The 26,088-nt window shown below is 44.0% G+C and overlaps 1 protein-coding gene across 1 annotated transcript; it reads left to right on the top strand.

Annotated features, from left to right (window-relative positions):
• Nucleotides 1-2,099: 2,099 nt before the first annotated feature.
• Nucleotides 2,100-3,589, top strand: LOC143925304 (olfactory receptor 1f45-like). Its single transcript, XM_077449886.1, has one exon. It carries the CDS (start codon nt 2,529-2,531, stop codon nt 3,459-3,461), a length of 933 nt encoding a protein of 310 aa, XP_077306012.1. The 5' UTR covers nt 2,100-2,528; the 3' UTR covers nt 3,462-3,589.
• Nucleotides 3,590-26,088: the final 22,499 nt, after the last annotated feature.

Raw genomic sequence — 26,088 nt, 5'->3', positions numbered from 1 at the left:
AGGTCCGGTGTCATCAGAGGAAATGTTCTGTAACTGGAACACATCCAAATATTGGATTCCATGAATGATGAAAGAGCTGAGAAATAAGATCTCCATGGGTGAGATGAGGGGGTGACTTATCACTCTACAACTAGACCTCATGATTACAGAGTCTGGAGGAGGAGCGGAGAGGCACAGAATCCAAGTTACATGAGGTCCAGTGTGAAGTTTCCACAGTCAGTGATGATTTGAGGAGCTGTGTCATCTGCTGGTGTTGGTCTGCTGTGTTTTATCATGTCCAAAGTCAGCGCAGCCCTCTACCAGGAAATTCTAGACCACTTCATGCTTCCCTCTGCTGACCAGCTTTGTGGAGATTTTCCAGCAGGACTTGGCACCTGCCCACACTGGGAAAACTACCAATACTTGGTAACATGATCATGGTATCACTGTGCTTGATTGGCCAGCAAACTCGCCTGACCTAAACCCCATAGAGAATCTGTAGGGTATTGTCAAGAGGAAGAAAAGAGACACCAGACCCAACACTGCAGATGAGCTGGAGGCCACTATCAAAGCAACCTGGGCTTCCATAACACCTCAGCAGATCCACAGGCTGATCTCCTCCATGCCACGCCGCATTAGACATGAAAAAATTAGTTTAGTTTCATTTCGTTTTAATTCGTTAATTTATTAATTTCGTTTTGTTATATTCGTTAACTTCCTTAAATTTGTTTTTCGGATTTCGTTTAGTTTTCTACCGAATTCGAAAAATCGGCCACATTCGAAAATATTTCAACCAAATTCGAAAATATTTCTACTGGATTCGAAATGATTTCAACATGATTCGACATTATTTCAACCACATTCGAAAATATTTTGTGACCCGAATTTAGGGCCATGTATCTCGGGGTCACTTGGTGCTAGAAATTTGGATATGTTGTAGTGCTAGTACTATTGTGTTTGCATACCAAATTTGGGGTTTCTAGCTATAAGTGACCCTGAGATACGTGGCCCCAAAATCGGGTCGCAAAATGTCATTCTCTGCTCTAATAACTAATAACATTTTGTGACCCAATTTTGGGGCCACATATATCGGGGTCACTTATAGCTAGAAACCCCAAATTTGGTATGTAAACACAATAATACTAGCACTACAACATATCCAAATTTGAAGTATCTAGCACCAAGTGACCCCGAGATACATGGCCCTAAATTCGGGTCACAAAATATTTTCGAATGTGGTTGAAATAATGTCGAATCATGTTGAAATAATTTCGAATGTGGTTGAAATAATTTCGAATGTGGTTGAAATAATTTCGAATCATGTCAAATTCATTCGTTATATTTCTTTCGTATTCGTTGTAATTTGTTATTTTTTTATTCGGACATTAGGATGCATCTGAATGTCCGAAAGATGCAAAATTCGGCCGAATTTCGATTCGTTACGAAATGAATTGCACAAGCCTACGCCTCATTGATGCCGTAATTCATGCAGAAAGACCCCCGACCAAGTAGTTGAGTTCACACTATACTGGACATGGACAGACCTTTCACTAAGCCAACATTTCTATTTTAAAAAGTCATTATTGTTTATTGGTCTTATGTAATAATCCAATTTTCTGAGATACTGGATTTCGGGTTTTCACTAGCTGAAAGCCATAATCATAAAAATTAAAAGAATGAAATGCTTTACATATATCACTCTGTGTGTAATGAATCTATATAATATATAAGGGTTGCACTTTTTTAATTGAATAATTGAAATAAATTAACTTTTTGATGATATTCTAATTTTATAAAAAGGAACATGTAAGCATGTCATTAGAGAGAAATGTATAGAACAAGCTCTAGAGATACATTTCATTGATATAGGAAATTTGGTGTCCCAGATAAAATATACTCTTATAGGTTCTATTCCCAAGTTAAAGAGAGGAGGTGACTGGGAATTGCTTCTAAAAACAAGAGAGGTCTTCTGGATCTACCAACTAAATCTGTGACATCCATTGGGTTTGAATCATGAATTTGATTTGTACTTCTTTTGTATAACATATAGATTTGCATGATTTATTTTTGGTTCTTTATATGGTAATTTGTGATTTTTATATTTATATAATCACCAGGTATCTTAGTTCAATGAAGGTGGGAGTATGACAGCGGCGGCCAGCTTTTGCTTTTTGTTTTCTACTCATTGTTAGTTTTTTTCGCCTGACTTGTATCAATTACTGATGGAACAGATTGGACCATATTATTCCCAGGCTTACAATCTTGCTATTATATGTTCACCATTATTCATTGTTATTGTGGATCTCCTTTTTTTTCGCCTGACTAAGGGATTATTGCCCCGAACTGTTGCCATTATGTATTGCTATATTTAAACTTATATTAACTATTTCTATACTGCAACCCCTCATTTTGGACTTTCTGCTTCAATATTGATCCTGGAGGGCAGGGCTCTGGTTGCTGACCTGCATCATATTCATCTTTCCTCTATATAGTACAGTCTACCTGAATCCTCACATTATCGATACCTCTCATCCTAAAGTTATTTGGTTATGATGGGAAATCAGACTTCTCAGTCTGAATTCATTTTGCTTGGCCTGTCAGACCTCAGATATTTTCAGATCCCGATATTCCTGCTGATCTTCCTCATCTATGTGGCCGCATTGGCCGGGAATCTTCTCATCGTTTCCCTGGTGATCTCAGACTCCCACCTGCACACCCCCATGTACTTTTTCCTGGGAAACCTCTCAGTTTTAGACATCTTCAACTCCTCCATTTCCGTATCTCACGTGTCTTTTGACGTCTTTACTGGAAACAGACTGATTTCATACCCAACTTGTATCTCTCAGGTCTTCTTCTTCTCCTGGTTTTGCAGCGCTGAGTGCTTCATACTTGATATGATGTCCTACGATCGATATGTTGCCATCTGCCATCCTTTGCATTATACAACCATGATAAACATCCCCTTGTGTGTTCAGGTGGCCTTCTTATTCTGGGTTCTCAGCTTTGCCTGTTGCTTGTTGCATACGCTTTATACGCTAAGACTGGCCTTCCCTGACCCCACCACCATCCCAAGCTTGTTCTGTGAATTATATCAGCTCTTTCAACTGTCATGTTCTGACACCTATCTCAATTACTTTCTCATATATTTTCAAGCTGCGTGTTTTTCAGTCCCCGGCTTTCTTGTTACTTTCCTCTCATATGTCTACATTTTCAAAACCATCCTGAAAATTACAATGAAGGATGGAAGACGGAAAGCCTACTCCACCTGCACTTCTCACCTCACGGTGGTCTTCATCTTTTATGGCACTGTTTTTTTCAACTATTTTCAACCCAAAAGTAAGATTTTTCTGGCAGGAAGATGGCTGGCTGTATTTTACACAGTTGTCACCCCTCTCCTAAATCCGATTATATACAGCCTGAGAAACAGCGACCTGATAGGAGCCCTTCAGAAAACTCTTTCCAGAATTGTCTCCACACCATAAAACGGTCTCGACCGTAGGACGTTAATGGACGCGCTTAGGTTGAAGTGTGTGGTGGAGATTTTGAATTTCATATTTATTACAAGGAGCTTCATGGGAACCATTGCAAGGATGCTCTACTTAAATTACCATGCCCCGTTGAATATATATATATGTGTATGCATGTATATATTTTTACAGGACTTTATATAATTTGTGATATCCTGATGAGATATGGGCTCAGCATCACAGGACTTATTTTTTCCTGTCTCATGGAAACTTTTGAATGTCTTCAGATGCTAAACTATCCTTTTATTTGGTAAAGAACCTAGGTAGTCTTCGTGTCCCCACTTGGTTAGGGGTCTTTTGACATGCTAATGTCGGAATTGGTTATGTTAGGATCTTACCTAGCAACCAGTGGCGTAACTAGAACCTTCAGGGCCCCGATGCAAGAAACCATGAAGGGCCCCCCTGAACCCCCAGCCAGGGCCCTTCCCTCCAAGTCCGACGGTGGAACTCCAGGGCGTGGTCACAGGTATGACCTTTGTGAGCCCTGTAGTTCCACCACTGGCATCAGTATTTTTTTTTAATTTTTTTATTTTTTTATTTTTAGGTGCCCCATCTGGCTGGGGAGAACAGACATCGGACTGAGCGGCAATGCATGGAGCAGGAGAGGGGTACTCTGAGGAGCCGGCCGAGGACACAGGTCATGCGGAGAATGCACAACTAAAGAGCAGCCTGTGCGATAGTCGAGCATGGAGCTCTGCTAGTCACCCGCCACCTCCAGCCACCCGTGTGCATGGTGCACTGGTACCCCTAGCTGCCTATGCTGCTGCCGGCCATATGTAGAGGGGGCTGCATGGGCCCCCTGCAGCACAGGGCCCAGTTGCGGTCGCAACTGCTGCACCCCCTATAGTTACGCCCCTGCTAGCAACTAAAAACATGGTACAGAGAGCTAATGCTTATGTGAGCAACTCTGGACCAATGAAAAGGTCCTGGGGGAGCTTGGAACCTGGAGTAGGGGCATAGAGGGGGGAGGGTATAAAGCAGTACAGAGAGCTACCCCCACTCTCATTGGCTCATGTTCTAGATCAGGGGTGTCCAAACTTTTTTCAAAGAGGGCCAGATTTGATGAAGTGAACATGCATGAGGGCCGACCATTTTGCCTGACATTCTTTGAAACCATTGAAAACGCGGCCACAGAGATGTGAACCAAGGGCTTGTTCACATGTCAGGTTGGAGAGGCAGTAAAACCGGGTGAGGAGGCTTCTTTACCTCCATTCAAATGCCTCTGAAAAGAGATCTGTGCATGGATTGCTTTTAAGAGGAGCAACAGTACTGGCTAATATCACACACACGCCCTACAAAAGCAGTTTTGATGGTACAAGAATGGCATACAGACACATGCATACACATACATACAGACATACATACAGAAACATGTGCACACACACACACACACACACACATACAGGCACATGTGCACACACACATAAATACAGACACATGTGCACACACACACAGACACATGTGCACACGCACATACAGACACATGTGCACACACACACATACAGACACACACACACACACACACACAGACACATGTGCACATGCACACATACATACAGACACATGTGCACACACACATACAGACACATGTGCACACACACACACATACAGACACATGTGCACACACACACACACATACAGACACATGTGCACACGCACATACAGACACATGTGCACACACACACATACAGACACACACACACACACACAGACACATGTGCACATGCACACATACATACAGACACATGTGCACACACACATACAGACACATGTGCACACACACACATACAGACACATGTGCACACACACACACATACAGACACATGTGTACACGCACATACAGACACATGTGCACACACACACATACATACAGACACATGTGCACATACACACATACATACAGACACATGTGCACACACACACATACATACAGACACATGTGCACACACACACACACACACATACAGACACACATGCACACACATACATACACACACATACAGACATACATGCACACACATACATACACACACATACAGACATACATGCACATGCATACAAACACACACACGAATAAAGCCCTTTTTTTAACACTAATTTAGCTTGTAGCATAGTATAGTACCTTTGCAGCATCCTCATTCAGCCGGGTACTGCACTGTAGGGGGAAGCAGAGAGCACAGCGCACTCCTCTGTACTTTACTTTCATTTTTGAAGCTCACGGAGCTTCTCACAGTGACAGCCCTGATCCCACGGCACACTAAATTGAGAAAGACAAGGCGGGCTGTTCAAAACTGGACCGCGGGCCGCAATTGGCCCGCGGGCCGGACTTTGGACGTGCCTGGTCTAGATGAAAGATGGTCACGTAAGAATGTCTGTGTAATGTATTCTCTTACTTCTCTACTTTTTCCCTAACTTTTTCTATGGTAGGATTTTGCCTTAATATATTGCTAATCTATTGATAGCATGTGTGTATGATCGTTATAACAATATTTCTATTTGTATTACTTTGTATCATTGGTAACATCTTTGTTTTAAGGTTGTATCATTTATGTTATAGCTGCTAACCTCGGATTAATACAAGTTTCTTTTCTGTACAATAGTAAGTTTAAATACATTCGATTGTTATCCTTTTCATACCGTTATCTTTCGTTCTTAATTTCATTGGTTATAGCTGTAGCTGCTTATATAGACAAGGTTGTACTCACTTATTTGATGTATCATTAACCACTACAGATCCGCGCTATTGCCAAATGACGGCATCAGCGCGGACCTACATTTCCGGGACTACGTCTATTGACGTCGTCCCGGATACGAGCGGCCTGCGCGCCCCCTGAGGGGCGCGCGCGGCGCGCTCTGTGATCGGCGAGTCCGTGAGACTCGCCTGATCACCGATCCGTGCAAGGGGTCGATCCCGACCCCTTATCACGTGATCAGCTGTCAGCCAATGACAGCTGATCATGTGATAGAACGGAGCCGGTAATCGGCTATTATTCCTCCTCGCGCTGACAGCGCGAGGAGAGAAAAAAAAAGCCGATCACCGGCGGCCGTGATTGGGACATCAGTCCCGATCACGGCCAGCAATACAGCTGACCACCTGCCCCCTGCCAGTGCCCACCTGCCCACCGCCATGCCATCCTGAATAAAAGTAAGTGCCCCCCATCAGTGCCCCCCATCAGTGCCCATAGTGCCCACAGTGCCACCCACAATGCCACCCACAGTGCCATCCAGCAGTGCCACCAACAGTGCCACCCACAGTGCCCACAATCTGCCTCAAAGGTGCTGCGACCCAGTGCCGCCCATCAGTGCCCAGCAGTGCCGCCCATCAGTGCCCAGCAGTGCCGCCCATCAGTGCCCAGCAGTGCCACCTATCAGAGCCACCTATCAGTGCCACCTATCAGTGCCCATCAGTCCCATCTATCAGTGGTACCTATCAGTGCCCATCCGTGCCACCCATCCGTGCCACTTATCCGTGCCACCCATCCATGCCATCTTATCTGTGCCCATCTTTGCCCATCAGTGCCGCCTTATCTGTGCCCATCGGTGCCGCCTTATCTGTGCCTATTAGTGCCGCCTTAACTATGCCTATCAGTGCCCACCAGTGCAGCCTATCAGTGCCCACCAATGCAGCCCATCAGTGCCCACCAATGCAGCCCATCAGTGCCCACCAATGCAGCCATCAGTGCCGCCTAAACAGCGCACTTCAATGAAGGAGAAAAATGACCCGTTTGCAAAATTTTATAACAAACTATTAAAACATGATTTTTTTTTTTTTTGCATCTTTTTTTGTTTGTTTAGCAAAAAATAAAACTCCGAGCTGTAACTAAATACCACCAAAAGAAAGCTCTATTTGTGGGAAAAAAAAGATAAAAATTTCATTTGGGTACAGTGTTGTATGCCCGCGCAATTGTCATTCAAAGTGCATCAGCGCTGAAAGCTGAAAATTGCTCTGGGACTGAGGGGGGTTTAAGTGCCCAGTAAGCAAGTGGTTAAAGAGGAAGTAAACCCTGATGGGTGTTACTTCCTCTTTCATTCCCTGCAAAGGTAAAGCATAATGGACTACTATACATCGCATCGCATTGCATAGTAGTCCATTATGTGTCACTTACCTGACACAGAAGCCAGCGAAGTCACTGCTGTCCCCTGTAGTCCGAAGCATCCATCTTCTCGGTGGGGTCTCCCAGGTCCGCCGCTGTCATTTGGCGAAGCCGCAATGACGTCACTACCACGCATGCGCACGGGAGCCGACACGCGCGGCATCGCGCGGCATCTTCGTCATTGACGATGCCGCGCTCAGTGCGCCATAGACAGTGGTGCCTGTCTTCGGGCAAATATCTCCTAAACCATATAGGTTTAGGAGATATTTCTTGGACCTACAGGTAAGCCTTCATCTAGGCTTATCTGTAGGTCAAAGTGGTTTGTAAGGGTTTACAACCACTTTAAGTGTGTACGTGAGGTAGGTACAAACATTGCCATTTCAAGTGGTTATACCGCGATGATGCCTGCAGCTACAGGCTTCATCCTGGTACCTTTATTTTCAGGCAGTGATACCCTTTTTTTGTAAAAGCCATTCTAGCAGCTGATTAGCCACTGCATTGCTTTTACAGGCAATGGGAAGGGAAGCTCCTCTCCCACTGCTCACCCCTTTGCCTTGTGATCGGGGATCCTGGATATGCAATCTGGCGGTTCTAACATGTTACCATAAAGCCGGCCATGGACCAGATGGATTTTTTTGGAAAACAGCGATTAATGTTTTTTTTTTTTTAAATCTTATTTTTAATCACATTTTTTTCAGAGTAGAGGAGAGATCTGGGGTCTTATAGACCCCAGGTGTTTCAATAAAGAGGACATGGCACGCCTTATTTCTATCACAAGGGATGTTTACATTTCTTGTGATAGGAATAACAGTGATTAATAAATAAATAAATAAGTATAAAAGGGACAGTGTGAACAAGTTGCGCCCACATATGTAAACGGTGTTTGCACCACACGTGTGAGGTATCCCCGCGAACCTTATAGCGAGAGCAATAATTCTAGCACTATTGAATGTAGGATAGTTACGCGCTATTACGCAGGGAAATATTTAAACCTGAAATTGCTGCTGCTGTCACTTATGTGCTCCCACAGAAAAAAACAGTAAATAAAATACAAATGAGACAGCCCTGCATAAATGAAAAACACACAAAAGTAAAAACAAATCAAAACGAATGTGCAATATAAGTGTTCAAAACAAAAGTCCAATAATATAAAGTGATAGTTTCTTCTTCTGACATGCGGGGAAATGTGAAGTGTTTCTTTACTTCAAACAACCTCCATATACATAGTGCTCCCGACCACCACATGCAATGCTCGCTCACCTCCTTACAAGACCCCGCTAGGGGTCAAACACGCCTTTGCACTCTGTGCAACTCTCCCTTCAGGAAATCCTCACTGGTCCTTGGTAACCTCTGCTGGACTCTTAAGAAATAAGTAATGATCTATATCTGATAAGGGTTCCTTCCACTGTGCTACTTCAGACTTGAATCCAGTGTAATCCACATTAGTTGCCGGTAGTTTCAACAATACATGGAAAAAAAAACAGAAAGTGCCTCCAATAGTGCAGTATCCGAGGGATTAAAAAAATGAACCTCTCCACCCCAGCTAATATACCACTCACATTTATTAAAAATAAATAAAAGCATTGATAATACATCAGAAAGACACAAAGAAGGGAAAAGGGGCAAAAAAGGGCCAACAATGGGACTTTATATGAAACAAGACATTGAGGATCAATTAAATCGATCAATAAAATAATAAATTTATTGGCGATGCACGGGGAGATACTACAATAAGTTAATAATACATCAATGTTATAATACATAAATATAAAAGAATATAATAAAATAAAATAAATAAAAAGTATATATGATAGTAGCATAGTCAAATTCATATTATATAAACATTAATTTTATATAGTTCATATTATAGTAACATAATTACACATAATTGGTAGCAGACCAATAGTATATCCCAAAGTGCATATACAGTAGAAACCAATAAAATGAATTGATGATTTAAATAAATAAGTCAAACCCATGGGGGAATCTTGGTTATTGGGGCAAAATATCCACTGGTAAAAAGCTTGACGCGTTTCGTGGACTGTTTCCACTCATCGGGAGCTGCTATAAAAATTGGGGGTGCCTGTGACAAATAATATACTAGGTATTAATAATCAATGATAGTTATAGTCATAGTCATAGTCATATAAAGTCCCACCTGTAGTCTTTCTATATAATACATCAGAAAGGTCTCAGTCAGTTGCGACAAGTTTCCACCGCCAGGCTCCACCTTACGAATGGCTTCATCTGGAGGAATGAGCCAAGCGGTTATGGCAGGGACAATTTATAGTATACAAAATTAAAAAATTGGTTACTGAGATCTGGGGGTCCCCTTGTTAAAGGGGGCTTCCGAATTCCGATAAGCCCCCCGCCGGCAGACCCCCACAACCACCGGGCAACAAGGGTTGTGGGGATGAGGCCCTTCTACCTATCAACATGGGGAAAATGTGCTTTCGGGGGCTACCCCAAAACACCCTCCCCATGTTGAGAGCATGTGGCCTGGTACGGTTCAGGAGGGGGGGGGGGGCGCTCTCTAGTCACCCCTCTTTTCCTACGGCCTGCCAGATTGCGTGTTCGGATCAGGGTCTGGTATGGATTTTTAGGGGGACCCCACGCCTTTTTTATTTTTTTAATTTGGCGCAGGGTTCCCCTTAAAATCCATACCAGATCTAAAGGGTCTGGTATGGATTATGAGGGTGACGCCCACGCATGCATAGTTGTAACACATCGTATTAACAGGACACGGTGTGCTTTCATGGCGCGCTATGATGACAAACTTTTGGGATGAAACCGGAAGTCGCGCTTTGTAATGACTTCCGGTCACGGCCTAAGTAAACAAAGGACTTCAATAAAATGTCCGACAAACGAAGATGAAGTGCTTAACACTCAGAACACTTATCAATCTGACCCTATTGAAAGCACTTTTAGGAAATTAGGACACCTATTGGAGAAGAAAATGAACACATGGTGGGACGCCATAACACGTGATAGGTACATTAGGGAAAACCTAGTGCCCAGGAGACTCAGGTGGGATGTACCCATCAATGATGGGCTCCTAGACCAGGAATCCATTGACGAGTGGTTACAATTCTTCATTAGTAAAGGAATAGATGTTCTCAAATTCCTATTGAAAAGAAAACAACATTTTTTTTAAATTAGATCAGCAGATAGCTGAACATAAAGCTACAATGGAAACTTTTAAAGATCTGCCGGAGTTTACAGCTTTAGCAAATCAGCGTTTCTCAACTGGGGTTCCATGGAATCCAAGGGTTCCTCCAGAGGTAGCCAGGGGTTCCTTGAGCAATGATCAGTTTCTGCCTCTCAGATAAGTTCCCAATGACACCATTGATCTTTTTAGCTACCTGTAAGGAGGTAATTCTTCCCAATGATCACAAGTGTAAGGACCATTCTTCCCACTGACCATCACAGTAATGTATCCTGAGTTGTAGATATAGTCATTATTAGCAGGGGTTCCCTGAGGCCGGAAAGTTATTTTAAGGGTTCCCCCATGTTGAAAAGGTTGAGAAAGGCTGAGGTAAATAATGATTTGGAGTTTAAAGATCAGGAGATCAAGAATCGTAAAAAAAGAAAAAAATATCAAAGGGATATAAATGACTATAGTACCAATTCAGTTTCCAAATGGCAGAATAAACTGAAGGAAGGAGAACTACGGTCAGCCAGCTCATCACCAGAAAGGAAGTAAGAATATCTTCAAATGGTGCAAATGGAACCAATACACAAGACATGAGACGTCCTGTGCCTCAACCTAATCAACAACAGGGCGATCACCAAACACCCAGGGGACGTTGGAGACAAAGGGAAGATCAAGGTTACCATAGAGGAGGTCACAGAGGTGGAAATCAAGGGAGAGGGGGAAGACCCTATTATCCCTATAGAGGACCTAATATTTATGTGAATTAAAATCAAGGATATCTGGGCTGGTTCCCCGGGGACTATGAGCCTTCTCTTTCTGCAGAATCTCGGGTTTCCCACCGCTCCCCAATATAGTAGCAGGCCCTGTGTGCCCAGTGGGTCCTGTGATCGATTTGTTTCCAATCCATTTGTAATGTACAGAAGGCCGATAAGCTTTGGATGTATCCTCTAAATCTGTGTATGTTCTCTTTGTATGTTTGTACTTTCTTGAAAAACGAATAAATATTTTGAAATTTAAAATCAAGGATATCAGCATTATGGAAACCAAAGAAATGAAAGAAGGAGCCCAGGACCGGCTCGCCAAAAACATGAGAATCAACGTGACTATGGTCACCAAACAAGAACCCCCCCCCCCCCCCCACCAACATATTATAGACAATTATTACCATCAAGCAAGAAGCCCCTTACCAACTCAAAACAGATATGAATCTTTGAAGGATGACTGGGATGCTAATGCCCCATACACACGGTCGGAATTTCTGACGGAAAATGTGCGATCGGATCCTGTTGTCGGAAAATCCGATCGTATGTTGGCTCCATCAGATTTTTTTTCCGTCTGAATTTCCAACACACAAAGTTTGAGAACAGGATCTAAAATTTTCCGACAACAAAGTCCAATCGTTTAAATTCCGATCGTGTGTAGACAATTCTGACGGACAAAGAGCCACACATGCTCGGAATAAATTAAGAGACCACAGCTATTGGCCCGTTTATAGTCCCGACGTACGTGTTTGACGTCACCTCGTTCAGAACGATCAGAGTTTCTGACAACTTTGTCCGACCGTGTGTATGCACAACAAGTCTGCCACAAAATCCGACGGAAAAAAATCCAATGGATTTTGTTGTCAGAATGTCTGACTTAGAGATCTAGAGAACCTCAAGGCATTTTTTAGAGGAGTGGAAACAGGAACGGACCCCCAAACGGACGAACAGAGACGACAGGCCAAGAATAAGTCCACCAGGAAGAGGGGGTGCAGAGCAGGATAAAAGAAACAAACAAAAAAGAGAATATTAGGAGAAGGAATATTTAACCACTTCCCACCCAGCCAATGTACATATACGGCCGGGTGGGAACTCTCTACTTCTGAGTGGACATTCCTGAACGTCCATCAGAAGTAGGGGGATCGCGCAGCGGCGCGATCCCGATGCGCCCGTGTCACCCGGACATGGCGCATCTCGGATCTGCAGGAGGGCTCTGTGATTGGCCCTCCTGATCACATGGCGGCCGTGTCCAATCACGGCCGTCATGTGATGTAAACAAACAGCCGGTTGCTAGGCAATCGGCTCCTCCTCTCCTCACACAGAAGTTCATCGCTGAGAAGAGGAGAGCGGATCGCTGCAGCCGGCTGGTGATCAGTGAGTATGAGCTGTTTTTACAGCTTTTTACTCACTGATCACCAGTCTAGTGAAAACACAAATCACCACACAGTATAAACACAATGTCCCCATAACACACATGTCCCCAAAAAACACATGTCCCCAATAATAAAAACACATGTCCCCCAGGTATGTCCCACTAAAATCACATGACCACCCAATGATTATCTGCACACATATGTCCGTGATCACCTACACACATATGTACATGATAATTTGCGTACATATGTCCGTGATCACACAAACCAATTATTATACACTTAACCACATTTTTTTTACCAAAGACATGTAGCAGAATACATTTTGGCTTAAATTTATGACAAAATTCTATTTTGTTGGATTTCTTTTAAAATAGAAAGAAGAAAATATTGTTTTTTTTTCAAATTTCCGCTCTTTTTTCGCTTATATCGCAAAAAATATAAATCGGAGTCGTTAATAAATAACACCAAAATAAAGCTCTATTTGTGCAAACAAAATGATAAAAATGTAATTTGGGTACGGTGTAGCATGACCGCGCAATTGTCATTGAAATTGCGAGAGCGATGAAAGCTGAAAATTGGGCTGGGAAGGAAGGGGGCGAAAGTGCCCCGGTATTGTAGTGGTTAATTTAACAGAAGTATTACTTACTAAAGAGGAAACAATTGTTTTAGATAGGGGATTGAAATATGCGCTAGTAAGAAATATGACCAAATTCTATATCTATGTGGACATCCAAAAATATACGTATATGATATCTCAACCCCTGGAGAAAAGGGTGGTATGTAAAGAAGAAACCTTTCAACATACGTCATTGAGGAACAAATGTTTATTTAACCCACCGGTTAGTAACAATGGTCACATTGAAGTCTTTAAAAAGATGTTGGTTCAAGATTTACAGAGTATAGAATTGAAAAAAAGTAAGGGAAGCCAAGAACATAGAAATAGGAATCAAACGGGAAGAGAATAGAAAAAATCTGGTGATTAGAGCAGCGGATGGACGGATGGACGGAGGGGGAGGGGTGTTCATACAAAGAAAAGAAGCATATCAGGCCGAACTGAAAAGACACTGGAAGATAGCAAAACATATATTCCATTGAAAACCAATCCTACGAGGAGTTATAAAAATGAATTGGAGAATTTAGTGGACAAGGGCATTAAGAAACTGAACAAAAAAGAAAGTAGATATTTGGTGCCTAATACCTACAGGATCCCTATTATATACACGGTCCCCAAACTGCATGAAGACAACATGAATCCACCCTCGATGTCCCGTTGTTAATGGAATTCAATCAGTTGGAGTGAGGATGGGCCAATACCTGGACTACCATTTACAACCAAAGCATAGTTGAGGGAAACTAAGCACCTCATCCAACTTTTGGAAGAAACTAAAGTCGATGGCTCTTGTATATCAGCTACAGTGGATGTTAATTCCCTATATACAATCATTGGTCACCAGGAAGCAATTAAAGCAACACAATGGGCATTGAAACACCTAAGCGAACTATCAAAGAAAGAGTGTTTTTTTTTTTTTGTTGAGAGTTTGGAGTATTGTCTGTCTAATTACTTTTGGCACAATAGCACTTATTTCAAACAAATGAAGGGTATGGCCATGGGGGGGCAAAGTTTGCCCCAAGCTTAGTTAATATCTTTATGGCTCAATGGGAAGAAAACGTAATTTATCAAGATATGCCGAGGGTGCTACTGCTACACAAACGATACATTGATGACGTGTTCATTGTTTGGAAAGGCACTGAAATTGCATTGATATACTATTTAACCACTTCAGCCCCAGAAGGTTTTACCCACCCTTCCTGACGAGAGCAGTTTTTGCGTTTCAGCACTGCGTCGCTTTAACTGACAATTGGGCGGTCGTGCGACGCTGCACCCAAAGAAAATTGACGTCTTCTTTTTTTCTCACAAATATAGCTTTCTTTTGGTGGTATTTGATCACCTCTGCGGTTTTTATTTTGTGCGCTATGAACAAAAAAAGAGCGACAATTTTGAAAAAAAAAAAGCAATGTTTTTTACTCTAATAAATATTCCCCAAAAATATATAAAAAATATTATTTTTCCTCAGTTTAGGCCGATATGTATTCTTCTACATATTAATGGTAAAAAAAAATCGCAATAAGCGTATATTGATTTGTTTGCGCAAAAGTTATAGCATCTACAAAATAGGAGATAGATTTATGGCATTTTTATTATTAATTTTTTTTATTAGTAATGGCGGCGATCTGCGATTTTTATCATGACTGCGTCATTATGGCGGACACATCAGACACTTTTGACACTATTTTGGGACCATTGTCATTTATACAGCGATCGATGCTATAAAAATGCACTGATTACTGTGTAAATGACACTGACAGGGAAGGGGTTAAATGCTAGGGGGCGAGCAAGGGCTTAAGTGTGTCCTAGGGAGCTATTCTAACTGTGGGGGGGATGGGCTACCTAGGACATGACAGCGATCACAGTAGATCTCTGTCATGACACAAGCCAGAACGGGGAAATGGCTAGTTTACATAGGCATCTCTCCGTTCTACCTCTCCACACCGCAACCGCTGGCCGCCGGCGAACATCGAGTTCCCCGGACCCGTGGGTACACTCCCGCGGTGGATACATGCCTGAAATGCGGCAAATTTTAAGGGACGTACCTGACCTGGATCATTTTGATTCCCAAGCAGCCAATATTATTATTTCTTAAATTGTTGGTACTGTTTAGGGATGAGCCGAACACCCCCCCCCCCCTCGGTTCGGTTTGCACCTGAACATGCGAACAAGCAAAACAATTGTGTGAACACCTTTAAAGTCTATGGGACACGGACATGAAAAATCAAAAGTAATCATTTTGAAAGCTTATATGCCAGTTATTGCCATAAAAAGTGTTTGGGAACCCGGGTCCTGCCCCAGGGGACATGTATCAATGCAAAAAAATGTTTTAAAAACTGTAGTTTTTTCGGGAGCAGTGATTTTCTGTAATGCTTAAAGTGAAACAATAAAAATGAAATAATCCTTTAAATATCCGTCCTGGGGGGTGTGTAGAGTATGCCTGTAAAGTGGCACAGTTGTTCCCATGTTTAGAGCAGTGCCACAGCAAAATGACATTTCTAAAGGAAAAATTGTCATTTAAAACTGTCGAGGCTGTAATGTATTGTCGGGTCTCAGCAATATAGATGAAAATCATTTAAAAAAAACGTCATGTTTCCCCCCCCCCAGTCCATTACCAGGCCCTTTGGGTCTAGTAAGGACAATAAGGGGAACCCCAAACCAAAATAAAAAAAGAAAATTGCGTGGGGGTCCCCCCAATATCCATACCAGGTCTGGTATGGATATTAAAGGGAACCCTGCACCAAATATGTTTTTAAAAATGGTGTGGGGCCCCCTAAAATCCATACCAGACCCTTATCCAAACACGCAAACCTGGCAGGCTGCAGGAAAATGGGGGGAGAGACCCCCCCTCTTAAACCGTCCCAGGCCACATGCCCTCAACACAAAGAGGTTGTTGATGGGGGCGAGGGCCTCTTCCCCACAACCCTTGCCTGGTGGTTGTGAGGGTCTACAGGCAGGGGGATTATCGGATCCTGAAAGCAGGATCCCCAGATACCACACCCCCTATGTGAATGGGTATCCGATACATTGAACACCTTCGCCAAAAAAAGTTTAAAAATTTTAAAAATTACAGGAGACAGTTTATTTTTTTTAAAAAGTGTCCTGCGATGTAACTTCATCTTCGATGACAGCACCGACGGACCGAGAAAAAGAATAAAACTAAAAACAGAAAAACTCCACCTCCATGATGTCAGGTAACGCCAGAGGGGGCGGGGTCCTCCATTGATGTCACCAGGCGCCCCCTCCCTCAGCTATATAACAGCTGTCGCTGGACTACTCCCATAGAGGCAGAGTTTTTGTTTTTTCGGGTCGTCGGCGCTGTCATCGAAGATGAAGTAACATCGCGGAACACTTATTTTTTTTTTAATAAAGGACTTGTCCCAAACTGTCTCTTGTCATTTTTACCATTTTGACACTTTTTGTGGTGAATGGGTAGGGGCACAATGTAAAAGTCCACATGCGGCGCTAAATGAACTGTAGATCCAAGAAAGGAGAGTTGATAAACCCGTCACCAGCTTCAATGTGTATGGGAAAGCACACCACACCACCTGGAATTACAATCTGCTTACCAGACAGCTGTAAAAAAGTAGGCATGTAATAGACAATGTTCCAATCTTTGTTTTTATTACTACGGTAATAAAAACAAAAGATAGGAAAATTTTACAATTTAAGTCTCATACCACGGCTAAGGTGTATGATATTAATACTTTCATCACCTGCACATCTAAAAAACGTGGTTTATTTATTGATTTGTCCATGCGTCTACGATATGTAGGCCGTACTATGAGAGCGATGAACGTCAGAATCAAGGAATACCTGGCTAACATCAAGAAAGGGTTTCCCCAAACATACTGTTATCTGGAATGTCATAAAATCCTTTTATTGCCATTGATAGATTTACACCTCACTGGCAAGGAAGTATGACCAAGAGAGAGATCTCACGGATGGAAACTCGCTGGATCTATGACCTTAAATGGTATACCCCCTTTGGGTTAAACAGTGATTGGGAAATTAATAGTTTTATTAATAATTGCTGATTTAGTCATTCTCCTTTTCATCGTATACACTTGGGCCTATGTGTACAGGTAGTTTCTCAGTTCTACCACTAGATGGCTTTTTTGTGATAGGCTTTTTAATTATTGGTCTTACATGAATGTTTTAATTTATAGGTAGCCTCCTATAATGTCATATTATCTATCTATAATGTCACCAATACGTTGTTTAAATATTACTTTTATGTTTTGATTGTATCTTCAGTTTTCAGTGCGTTTGCCTATTATGGATGACGCCCACTCAATGCTGTCCATTCATTTGTTATGTCCGGTCCACGAGTCCCGTGTGTTTTGCGTCATTCATAGATGATTGCCTCGTCATGGAGCACGGAAGCAGTGCATGATGCACTCCACTGACCTCATTTCCACCTGGCGCGTCATTCCGGGGGGTTCATTCTTCCGGGATGGGCGTAATTCGTGACCTTAATTTGGTGGTGGAGCGCAGGCGTGGTGTGTGATGCGCTCCACTGACCTAATTTCTGGCCATCGCGTCTTTCTGCGTGTTCACTCTTCCGGGATGAGCATCATCTGTGATTTTGATTAGGCGGTGGAGTGCCAGCAAGGCGTGTGATGCGCTCCACCGACCTCATTTCCGCCTGGCACCTCATTCCGGGGGTTCATTCTTCCGGGATGAGTGTCATTCGTGACCTTGATTCCACGGTGGAGAACAGGCGCGGTGCGTGAGGTGCTCCATTGACCCAATTTCCGGCCCTCACACCATTCCAGGTGTTCACTCTTTTGGGAAGAGCATCATCCATGATTCTGATTAGGCAGTGGAGCATTGGCGCGGTGTGTGATGCACTCATCTGACATCACTTCTGGCTGGCGTGTTGTTCCGGGGGGGTTACCCTTCCAAAATTAACGTCATTTGTGACTCTAATAAAAGGGCATGCTGGTGTCACATAGCCACGCCTCTGATGATATCCTGCTGGATGAAACATGTCAGGCGGGCTGACACTAGCACACTGAAAGCCGCGCCCATATTTGCATCATGATGTTTGTTTTCCTGTTCTGAAATGTAAGTTACTACAATAAAAATTGTATATTATTATACAGGCTCCACTATTGGCTGCCTTATCTTTTCATTGGGTGCTGCTGACCTTTTGGTTGGATGTCTCATCACCTTATGTTGGATTTCGAGATTATATGGCTGTATGTGAGTGCCTGATGATTGCTGAATTCCATGCTTGGATACTACATAACCAGTATTCAATGCTGGAGAGCGGAGCTGTGGTCTTGGTCTGTCTATTATATGCCTACATTTTACAGCTGTCTGGTAAGCAGATTGGATTTCCATGTGGTGTGGTGTGGTGTGCTTTCCCATACACATTGAAACTGGTAAAAATTTTATCAACTCTCCCTTCTTGGATCTACTGTTCATTTAGCGCCGCAAGTGGACTTTTATATTTTTATTTTGCTTATCAACAAATTGTGCTGGCTGCTCATACTATGACTTTTTTATTATTGCTGAGTATTGAAATCGGTTTTTATATAGTGGTACAATGTACCTGATACCAATTCACATGGGGGGGCAGGGATCTGGGGGTCCCCTTGTTAAAGGGGGATTCCAGATTCCGTTAAGCCCCCCGCCCACAGACCCCCACAACCACCGGGCAAGGGTTGTGGGGATGAGGCCCTTGTCCCCATCAACATGGGGACAAGGTGCTTTGGGGGGACTCCAAAACACCCTCTCCATGTTGAGGGAATGTGGCCTGGTATGGTTCAGGAGAGGGGGGTGCTCTCTCGCCCCCCCTTTTCCTGTGGCCTACCAAGTTGTGTGATCGAATAAGGGCCTGGTATTGATTTTGGAGGGGACCCCCACTCAATTTTTTCTTCAAATTTTGGCACAGGGTTCCCCTTAATATCCATACCAGACTCAAAGGGACTAATAATGGACTGGGGGGAAGTGCAGTGCATTGACCGTCTTGACATTCATTATGGGGCATTCCACGGGCACTCAAATTTTCTGCGAACGCCCCATAATGTTCAGTATTCGGAGAACGGGCGAACACCCGTATTTTACCGTGAAGGTACTGGATGGAGGGAGCATTCCATAAAATTGGATACTTCTATGTAAGGGGTTATTTGTTGACAATGGGGACTAATGCCCTGTACACACGGTCGGACATTCCGACAACAAAATCCATCGGATTTTTTCCAACAGATTTTGTGCCAAACTTGTCCTGCATACACACGTTCGGACAAAGTTGTCGGATAATCCGATCGTTCCTATTGAGGTGACGTACAACACTTACGTTGGGACTGTAAACGGGCCAGTAGCCCATAGTTGTGGTCTCTTAATTTATTCTGAGCATGCGTGGCACTTTGTCCGTCGGAATTGTCTACACACGATTGGAATTTAAACCATTTTGTTGTCGGAAAATGTAAGATGCGGCTCTCAAACTTTTTTCCGTTGGAAATTCTGACCGTGTGTACAGGGCATAAGAGTTTAAATGTTCACATTTTGGAGTTTGAGCTTTAGGTTTCCTATCGTGGGGAGTATAAAATGTAAAGGGGGGAGGTTGGAGTTTTCTTCTTGGGGCTTTATTTTTATTTATTTTTTATCATGACCTGGTGGTCCTGACAGAAAGTCTTTTATTTGACAACGTCCTTCAACCTCATGTCATCCACAAAGCTCATATGTCCGGTGGCAGGGAGGTTGAGCTTAAACACCCACACACCACACATATGTGTGTCAGGGCTCAGCCCTTCCTTCTCTGAGCTGGCAGCTCAGCTGTTGGCTAATTGCCAGATCCTATCTCTCTCCATACTGACTCACCTGTTGATGATATCCTGCCCGTCAGTCCTGCCTGCTTAAGCCATCCAGCCCAGAGGATCTCTGCCTTCACCTTAGTCAACATCACAGAGACTATCTCCTGCATTCCTGTTAAAAGGCTTGCTTGGCTGACATCCCTTCTGGCTCCAGATCCTGCTTTCTGTTTTACTACACTCATCTTCGGCTCCCTGACATTTGGCTTGTCTGACTATCCGTTCCAGTTCCTGAACTCTACTGCGCCACAAATGCATACCCCCACGTATTTGTATGTACATATTTGTGGGGCAGTTTAGAACCTATTGGTATGGGGGGGTTTTGATCATGCCACACATTCTGCATTTATAATAAAGCTTTCAAAACCTGTTTTTGTATTGTAATCTTACGCTATTCACTTGTGTTTTTTAGAAATGTTATCCTTGGTAGAGGCATATATAATTTCCCTGAGGAAGCCAATGGTTTGGCGAAACATGTAGGAGTTGATACCTTGTACTATTTGCCTTCCTAAGATCTAGGCCTGTTTTGTCTTTAAATTAAAATGTATGTGTATTGTACCTATCTACATTACTGTATATTGATTTTTGATGTTTCTTGTGTGTCCTTTTTGATATTTTGTATTCATAATAAAACATATTAATGTAATTTTCTACTTGTTATTTGTACTCTTTGGCACCGTTATAATCCCCTTTCTTCATCCCCCACCATACATTTTTATATAGAGGACACTATATGGGCAATATATGAACACCTCCCCCACATTATGAAGTTCAGGTGTCTCCAGTGAAGAGCCCTGTTAGAGTTACAACATACAAAAACATTTTAGATGCTCCTTCAAGATATGGGTGTAAATGTTCGGACAAGCAGGCGCATGCGCGGCAGCTTGCTGGACGGACGCATCCCCTGAGAGCTCCGCACCGCTCCAGCCTATTCTCCCCACCGCAGCTAACATCAGCGGAGGATCGCCGAACACCGGACACCGACCTCAGCACACAGCTTAGGGGAACCCCCCTGTATGCCCGGAGGCTCTGCTAGACGGTATTTATCCTGCCAACTTAACCCCGGAGCTCCGGCCTCAGACCCGGTCAAGATGGCGGCCGCCATGTCCCCGCGAGGCCTACCTCAGGTTCCAGGCCAATCCATCACCGATCCTTCAGGCTGGGACCCACTAACTGATGGGCAGCATCCACAGACTGTGAGTAACCCCCAGGCCCCGTTACTTCTCTCGCCCGCATTCACGGAATCGCTGTTGAGCAGAGCACTTGATGGACCCCCTCACTCCCATGGAGGATATCATCAACACCCTTGATCATCAGGGGGTCCGTCTCAACACCATCCCCCCACTCCCCAACTGACTTTTCCTCTCTGATGGACACTTTCTCCAAAATGTTAGCCAGAGGTCTGGCTCAAACTGCCTCACAAATCACATCAACAATACAAGCAGACCTACTCCACCTAGGTGCCAGAATAGAGGCAATTGGATTTAAAACTGACCAAATGGTAGCCGTAGCCAACCAAAACACTGACAGGATGCAAGATCTACATGAACAACTTGACATTACATATGCGAAATTGGACGATCTTGAAAATAGATCTCGCAGGTACAACTTTAGGCTCAGAGGCCTCCCTGAATCATTTAAAGACACAGACAAAGATGTCTGCACGTTCATCAAAAACTTGATTCCTGATATACTCGATCATCGCCTGGAGTTAGACCAGGCCCATAGAGCACTCAAATCACCGCGACAAGATGGCCTACCCAGGGATATAGTGGTGAAACCACATTTCTTCGAAGTCAAGGAAGAGGTCATGCGCAAAGCCAGGGAAACTGAGAACCTCTCCATTCAGGGTCACCCTGTACAACTGTTCACCGACCTCTCACCATACACGATACAAAAGAGGAGATCGCTCAAACCCCTGCTACAAGTCCTGTCGCAGAAATCAATCGCCTACAGATGGTCATTTCCACTGCGTCTGAACTTCTCCTTCCAGAACAAACCTTACAACTTCTCCACCTTTGCAGAAGGGGAACACCTACTGCTCCACCTAGGCCTCATCTCCCATTCACCTGCTACAATGCCAGATGCAAGAAATCCGATGTCCACCAAAAGACCCCCTCCTTCTAGACCCATCAAACCACTATGGCACAAGCAGCAAGCCAAAAGGTCTAAAGACGGACGCCCACCCTAAGGCGGACACTCCAATCAAACTATTGTCCACCTGTTAGGGCCTGTTCTATTCAAGCCCTGGTTATATGACTGTCCTAATCATCTCCACTCATCTTACACAAACTTTCCTAATTTTTTGTCTAACTCCTTTTTTCAATATTTTTGATTATCCCCCTTTTTTTTTTCTGCCCCTCATCTTGCCTCTTCTCTTTGGCGATATGGCTGGAGCAGCTGCACTTCGCCTCCCGGAGTGGGTTCTTTTTTTTTTGCTGGGCCCATCCGGAGACTGCACTCTACCCCCCCATGGGAATTACCCAGGGACGGGAGATCCTAGGGGCAGGGACAGCGGCTGTCCCTCCCCGTATGGGATCATGGTTCTAACTTAAGCCGCAACCTTATTTTTTGTTTATTTTTACTATTGTGACTGTTTCTGCTATGTTGTCCATGTTGTATCTGACTTATATTGTTCTTCTTCCACAGGCTCGGCCTCTTCTCTTCCCCTCTCCTCTTTCTTCCTTCCCGTGGGACACCCAGCAACATAACCACTGACCCTCTGGTGTTTCATCGAAACCCGTGGTTCACCCTCTCAGGAATCTTCCGCTCTCCTTCGACGATTGGGGTAAGGCTCCTAAGAATGATGTGCTTTCCCTCCCCTCTGATCAATGCACTCTGACATCACTAAGCCTAGCCCACTAAGTATTGACTCTCATAATGTTCAAGGGATGAACTCCCCCATAAAGAGACGCAAACTGTTCAACCATTACAGTTCACAAAAAATTTATATACTCCTTCTACAGGAAACCCACTTCTTCTTATAACCCGCCCTTCTTACACGGCTCTTATCCCCAGGTTTACTTATCCAACGCAGACAATAAGACTAAGGGAGTGGCCACCTGCTTCTCCAAACACCTAAAATTTTCACCATCGAAGGTGGTGAGGGACCAAATAGGCAGATACATTCTGGTTAAAGGCACGATTGAAGGCGTGCAATACTCAGTGGTCTCTTACTACACTCTGAACAAAGGCCAGGCATCCTTCTTCTTCGCATCCATGATGTCCACCATTGGCCCACAGCTGGAAGGGAAAATCATCATGGGAGGTGACACAAATATCCCTTTTGATCAATCTCTGGACAAATCGGGGTCAGGCCTCTCCTGCTCAAGGAAGCCCCCATAACAGAGCACCAGGATAGCCTCCACACTCTGGGCACTGGGCCTGGTGGACATATGGAGGGAATTAAAACCCGAGATCTAAGGACTACCCGCACTACTCTGCTCCACATCATCTTTACACCAGGATAGACCATATTTTCATTCAATCCCACGGCATCCCTGATGCTATAAAAGCGGTCATCAGAGACTCTACCTTGTCAGACCACTCTATAGTCCTCTTATATATACACCGTATGCACAACTCATCCAAGCATTTCCAATGGTATCTAAATGAGAGCCTCTTGAGCGATCCGGCTCAATGTGAGATCCTTGTACGGGAAATCCAAGAATACTTTCTCCTCAACAATACAGACTCGATATCCCCTCTGGTCTGCCCACAAGGCAGTGATTAGGGGGAAAATCATCCAGATCACCTCACTACTTAAAAAATAACACGCGGCAGACATCTCTAACCTCAACAGGACATACCAAGCTCTAAGTAAATCCCACAAACAAAATCCCACCAAGGATTCCCTGGAGTCCCTGGAATCCACCCGGGCAGCTTTAAATTTGGCCCTGACTACCGAAGCTGAAAAACAGCTAAGGTGGTCAGGCGCTCGCTTCTACTCCCAAAGGGACAGAATAGGAGCCAAATTGGTGGCGAAACTGTCCCCTTGGCCTCGCACTTATATCTTCCCCAAGATACGAACGCCAACAGGGGAGCTAACCCAAAACCCACGTCGTATCATGAAGACGTTTCAGAAGTTTTATACTTCACTGTACAAAGCAGGCAACGTTGGCTCTCACCCTCCCCTAGAAGAATTTTTAAATAGCATCCCTCTCCCGAAACTCTCCACGGAGCACTCCGACCTCCTAGACAACCCCATTACAGAAATTGAAGTTACCCAGGTAATTAAGCAACTCAAACCGAACTCAGCCCCAGGCCCCGACGGCTTCTCCGTAGCATACTATAAAAAATTCACCCCCCTGCTGGTCCCATATTTGGTCAGGTTCTTCAACTATATCAGGTCCGGCTTTCCCTTGGATGAAGCCCTGAACCTAGCCTATATATTGGTAATACCCAAACCAGGCAAAGACACGACTCTAGTATCTAATTATCGTCCAATCTCTCTAATCAACAACGACCTCAAAATCCTAACGAAAGTTATGGCCAATAGACTCTCCTCTTACATTGCACTCTACATTCACAAAGACCAGGCGGGCTTCATTCTGGGGAGACAAGGACCAGACCAAATTAGGAGAGCAGTCGACATTATCTCCCTCCACAACTCACAATGGGACGGAGGCCCTCCACAAGAGGGTTACCTACTGTCAATTGACCTGCAAAAGACATTTGACACAGTGACCTGGCCCTACCTCTTCAAGGTTCTCGAACTCTGGGGTTTTGGTCCACGCTTCCTAGGGATCCTACGTGCCCTGTACTCGAGCCCCAGTGCGCGGGTTCGACTGCAGGGCTGCTACCCTGACCCCTTCCCCATAGAAAAAGGTACCAGACAAGGTTGCCCACTTCCCCCCCTCCTTTTCACTATAGCTATTGAGACCTTGGCCATAGCGATAAGACATAATCCTGACATCAAAGGAGTGCTCTGTGGGAAGCAAGAACACAAATGAGTGCTATTCGCAGACGACATACTATTGTGCGTCACATCCCCACTGATGTCAACGCCAAACATTTTATCCCTGCTAGACATGTTTGGTAAAGTCTTGGGGCTCCTCTTAAATATTTCCAAATCAATGGCCCTAAACATCACTGTCCCCCTCAAATTACTGAGCAATATTCAGAGCAACTTCCCGATTCATTGGTACACGACACACATCCAATACCTAGGGGTTAATCTCACCCCCTATTCCCCTCTAACTACCCTGCTGCCTTTTAAAAGTTATCCTCCGATCTCACTTCCTGGGCCAAACATGATCTTTCTTGCCCTGGTCGTATTAACTCAATCAAGATGACCTTTCTACCACGCATTTTATATTTATTCCGGGCGCTCTCTATCCCAATACGTAGGTCACAACTGCATAAAGTCCAATCTAGCATATTGCAATTTGTATGGGGTGCCAAAGGAAGAAGATGCCCTAAGCACGTCCTGTATCGACTCAAATCACAAGGAGGACTAGCCCTACCTAACATTTGGTGGTACTACCAAGCAGCAAGGTTGGTCCAGATCTCCATTGTCTATATTTGAGGTGCAAAACCTGACTGGGTCTCCATGGAGAGACAGGCGGTCCCCAGACACACTATTGATTACCTTATTTGGGCCCCCCTAAACTGAGACCCCTAATCTTAGCCCCCACCCTCTCCCACTCTTTGTCTCTCTGCGACCAAATTCATAAAAACCCAGCCCTGATCTCACCACTACGCCCGCTGACGCATATGTTCCATAATCCTAAATTCCCTCCTGGAATGAATATATTAGCCTTCAATTGG

This window comes from Lithobates pipiens, unplaced genomic scaffold (assembly GCF_037356315.1).
Source record: "Lithobates pipiens isolate NorthernLeopardFrog02 unplaced genomic scaffold, aLitPip1_a1.2 Scaffold_22, whole genome shotgun sequence".
Taxonomy (NCBI): Eukaryota; Metazoa; Chordata; class Amphibia; order Anura; family Ranidae; genus Lithobates; species Lithobates pipiens.
The sequence above is the reverse complement of the archived record's forward strand: the minus strand, read 5'-3'. Positions and strand labels throughout refer to the sequence as shown.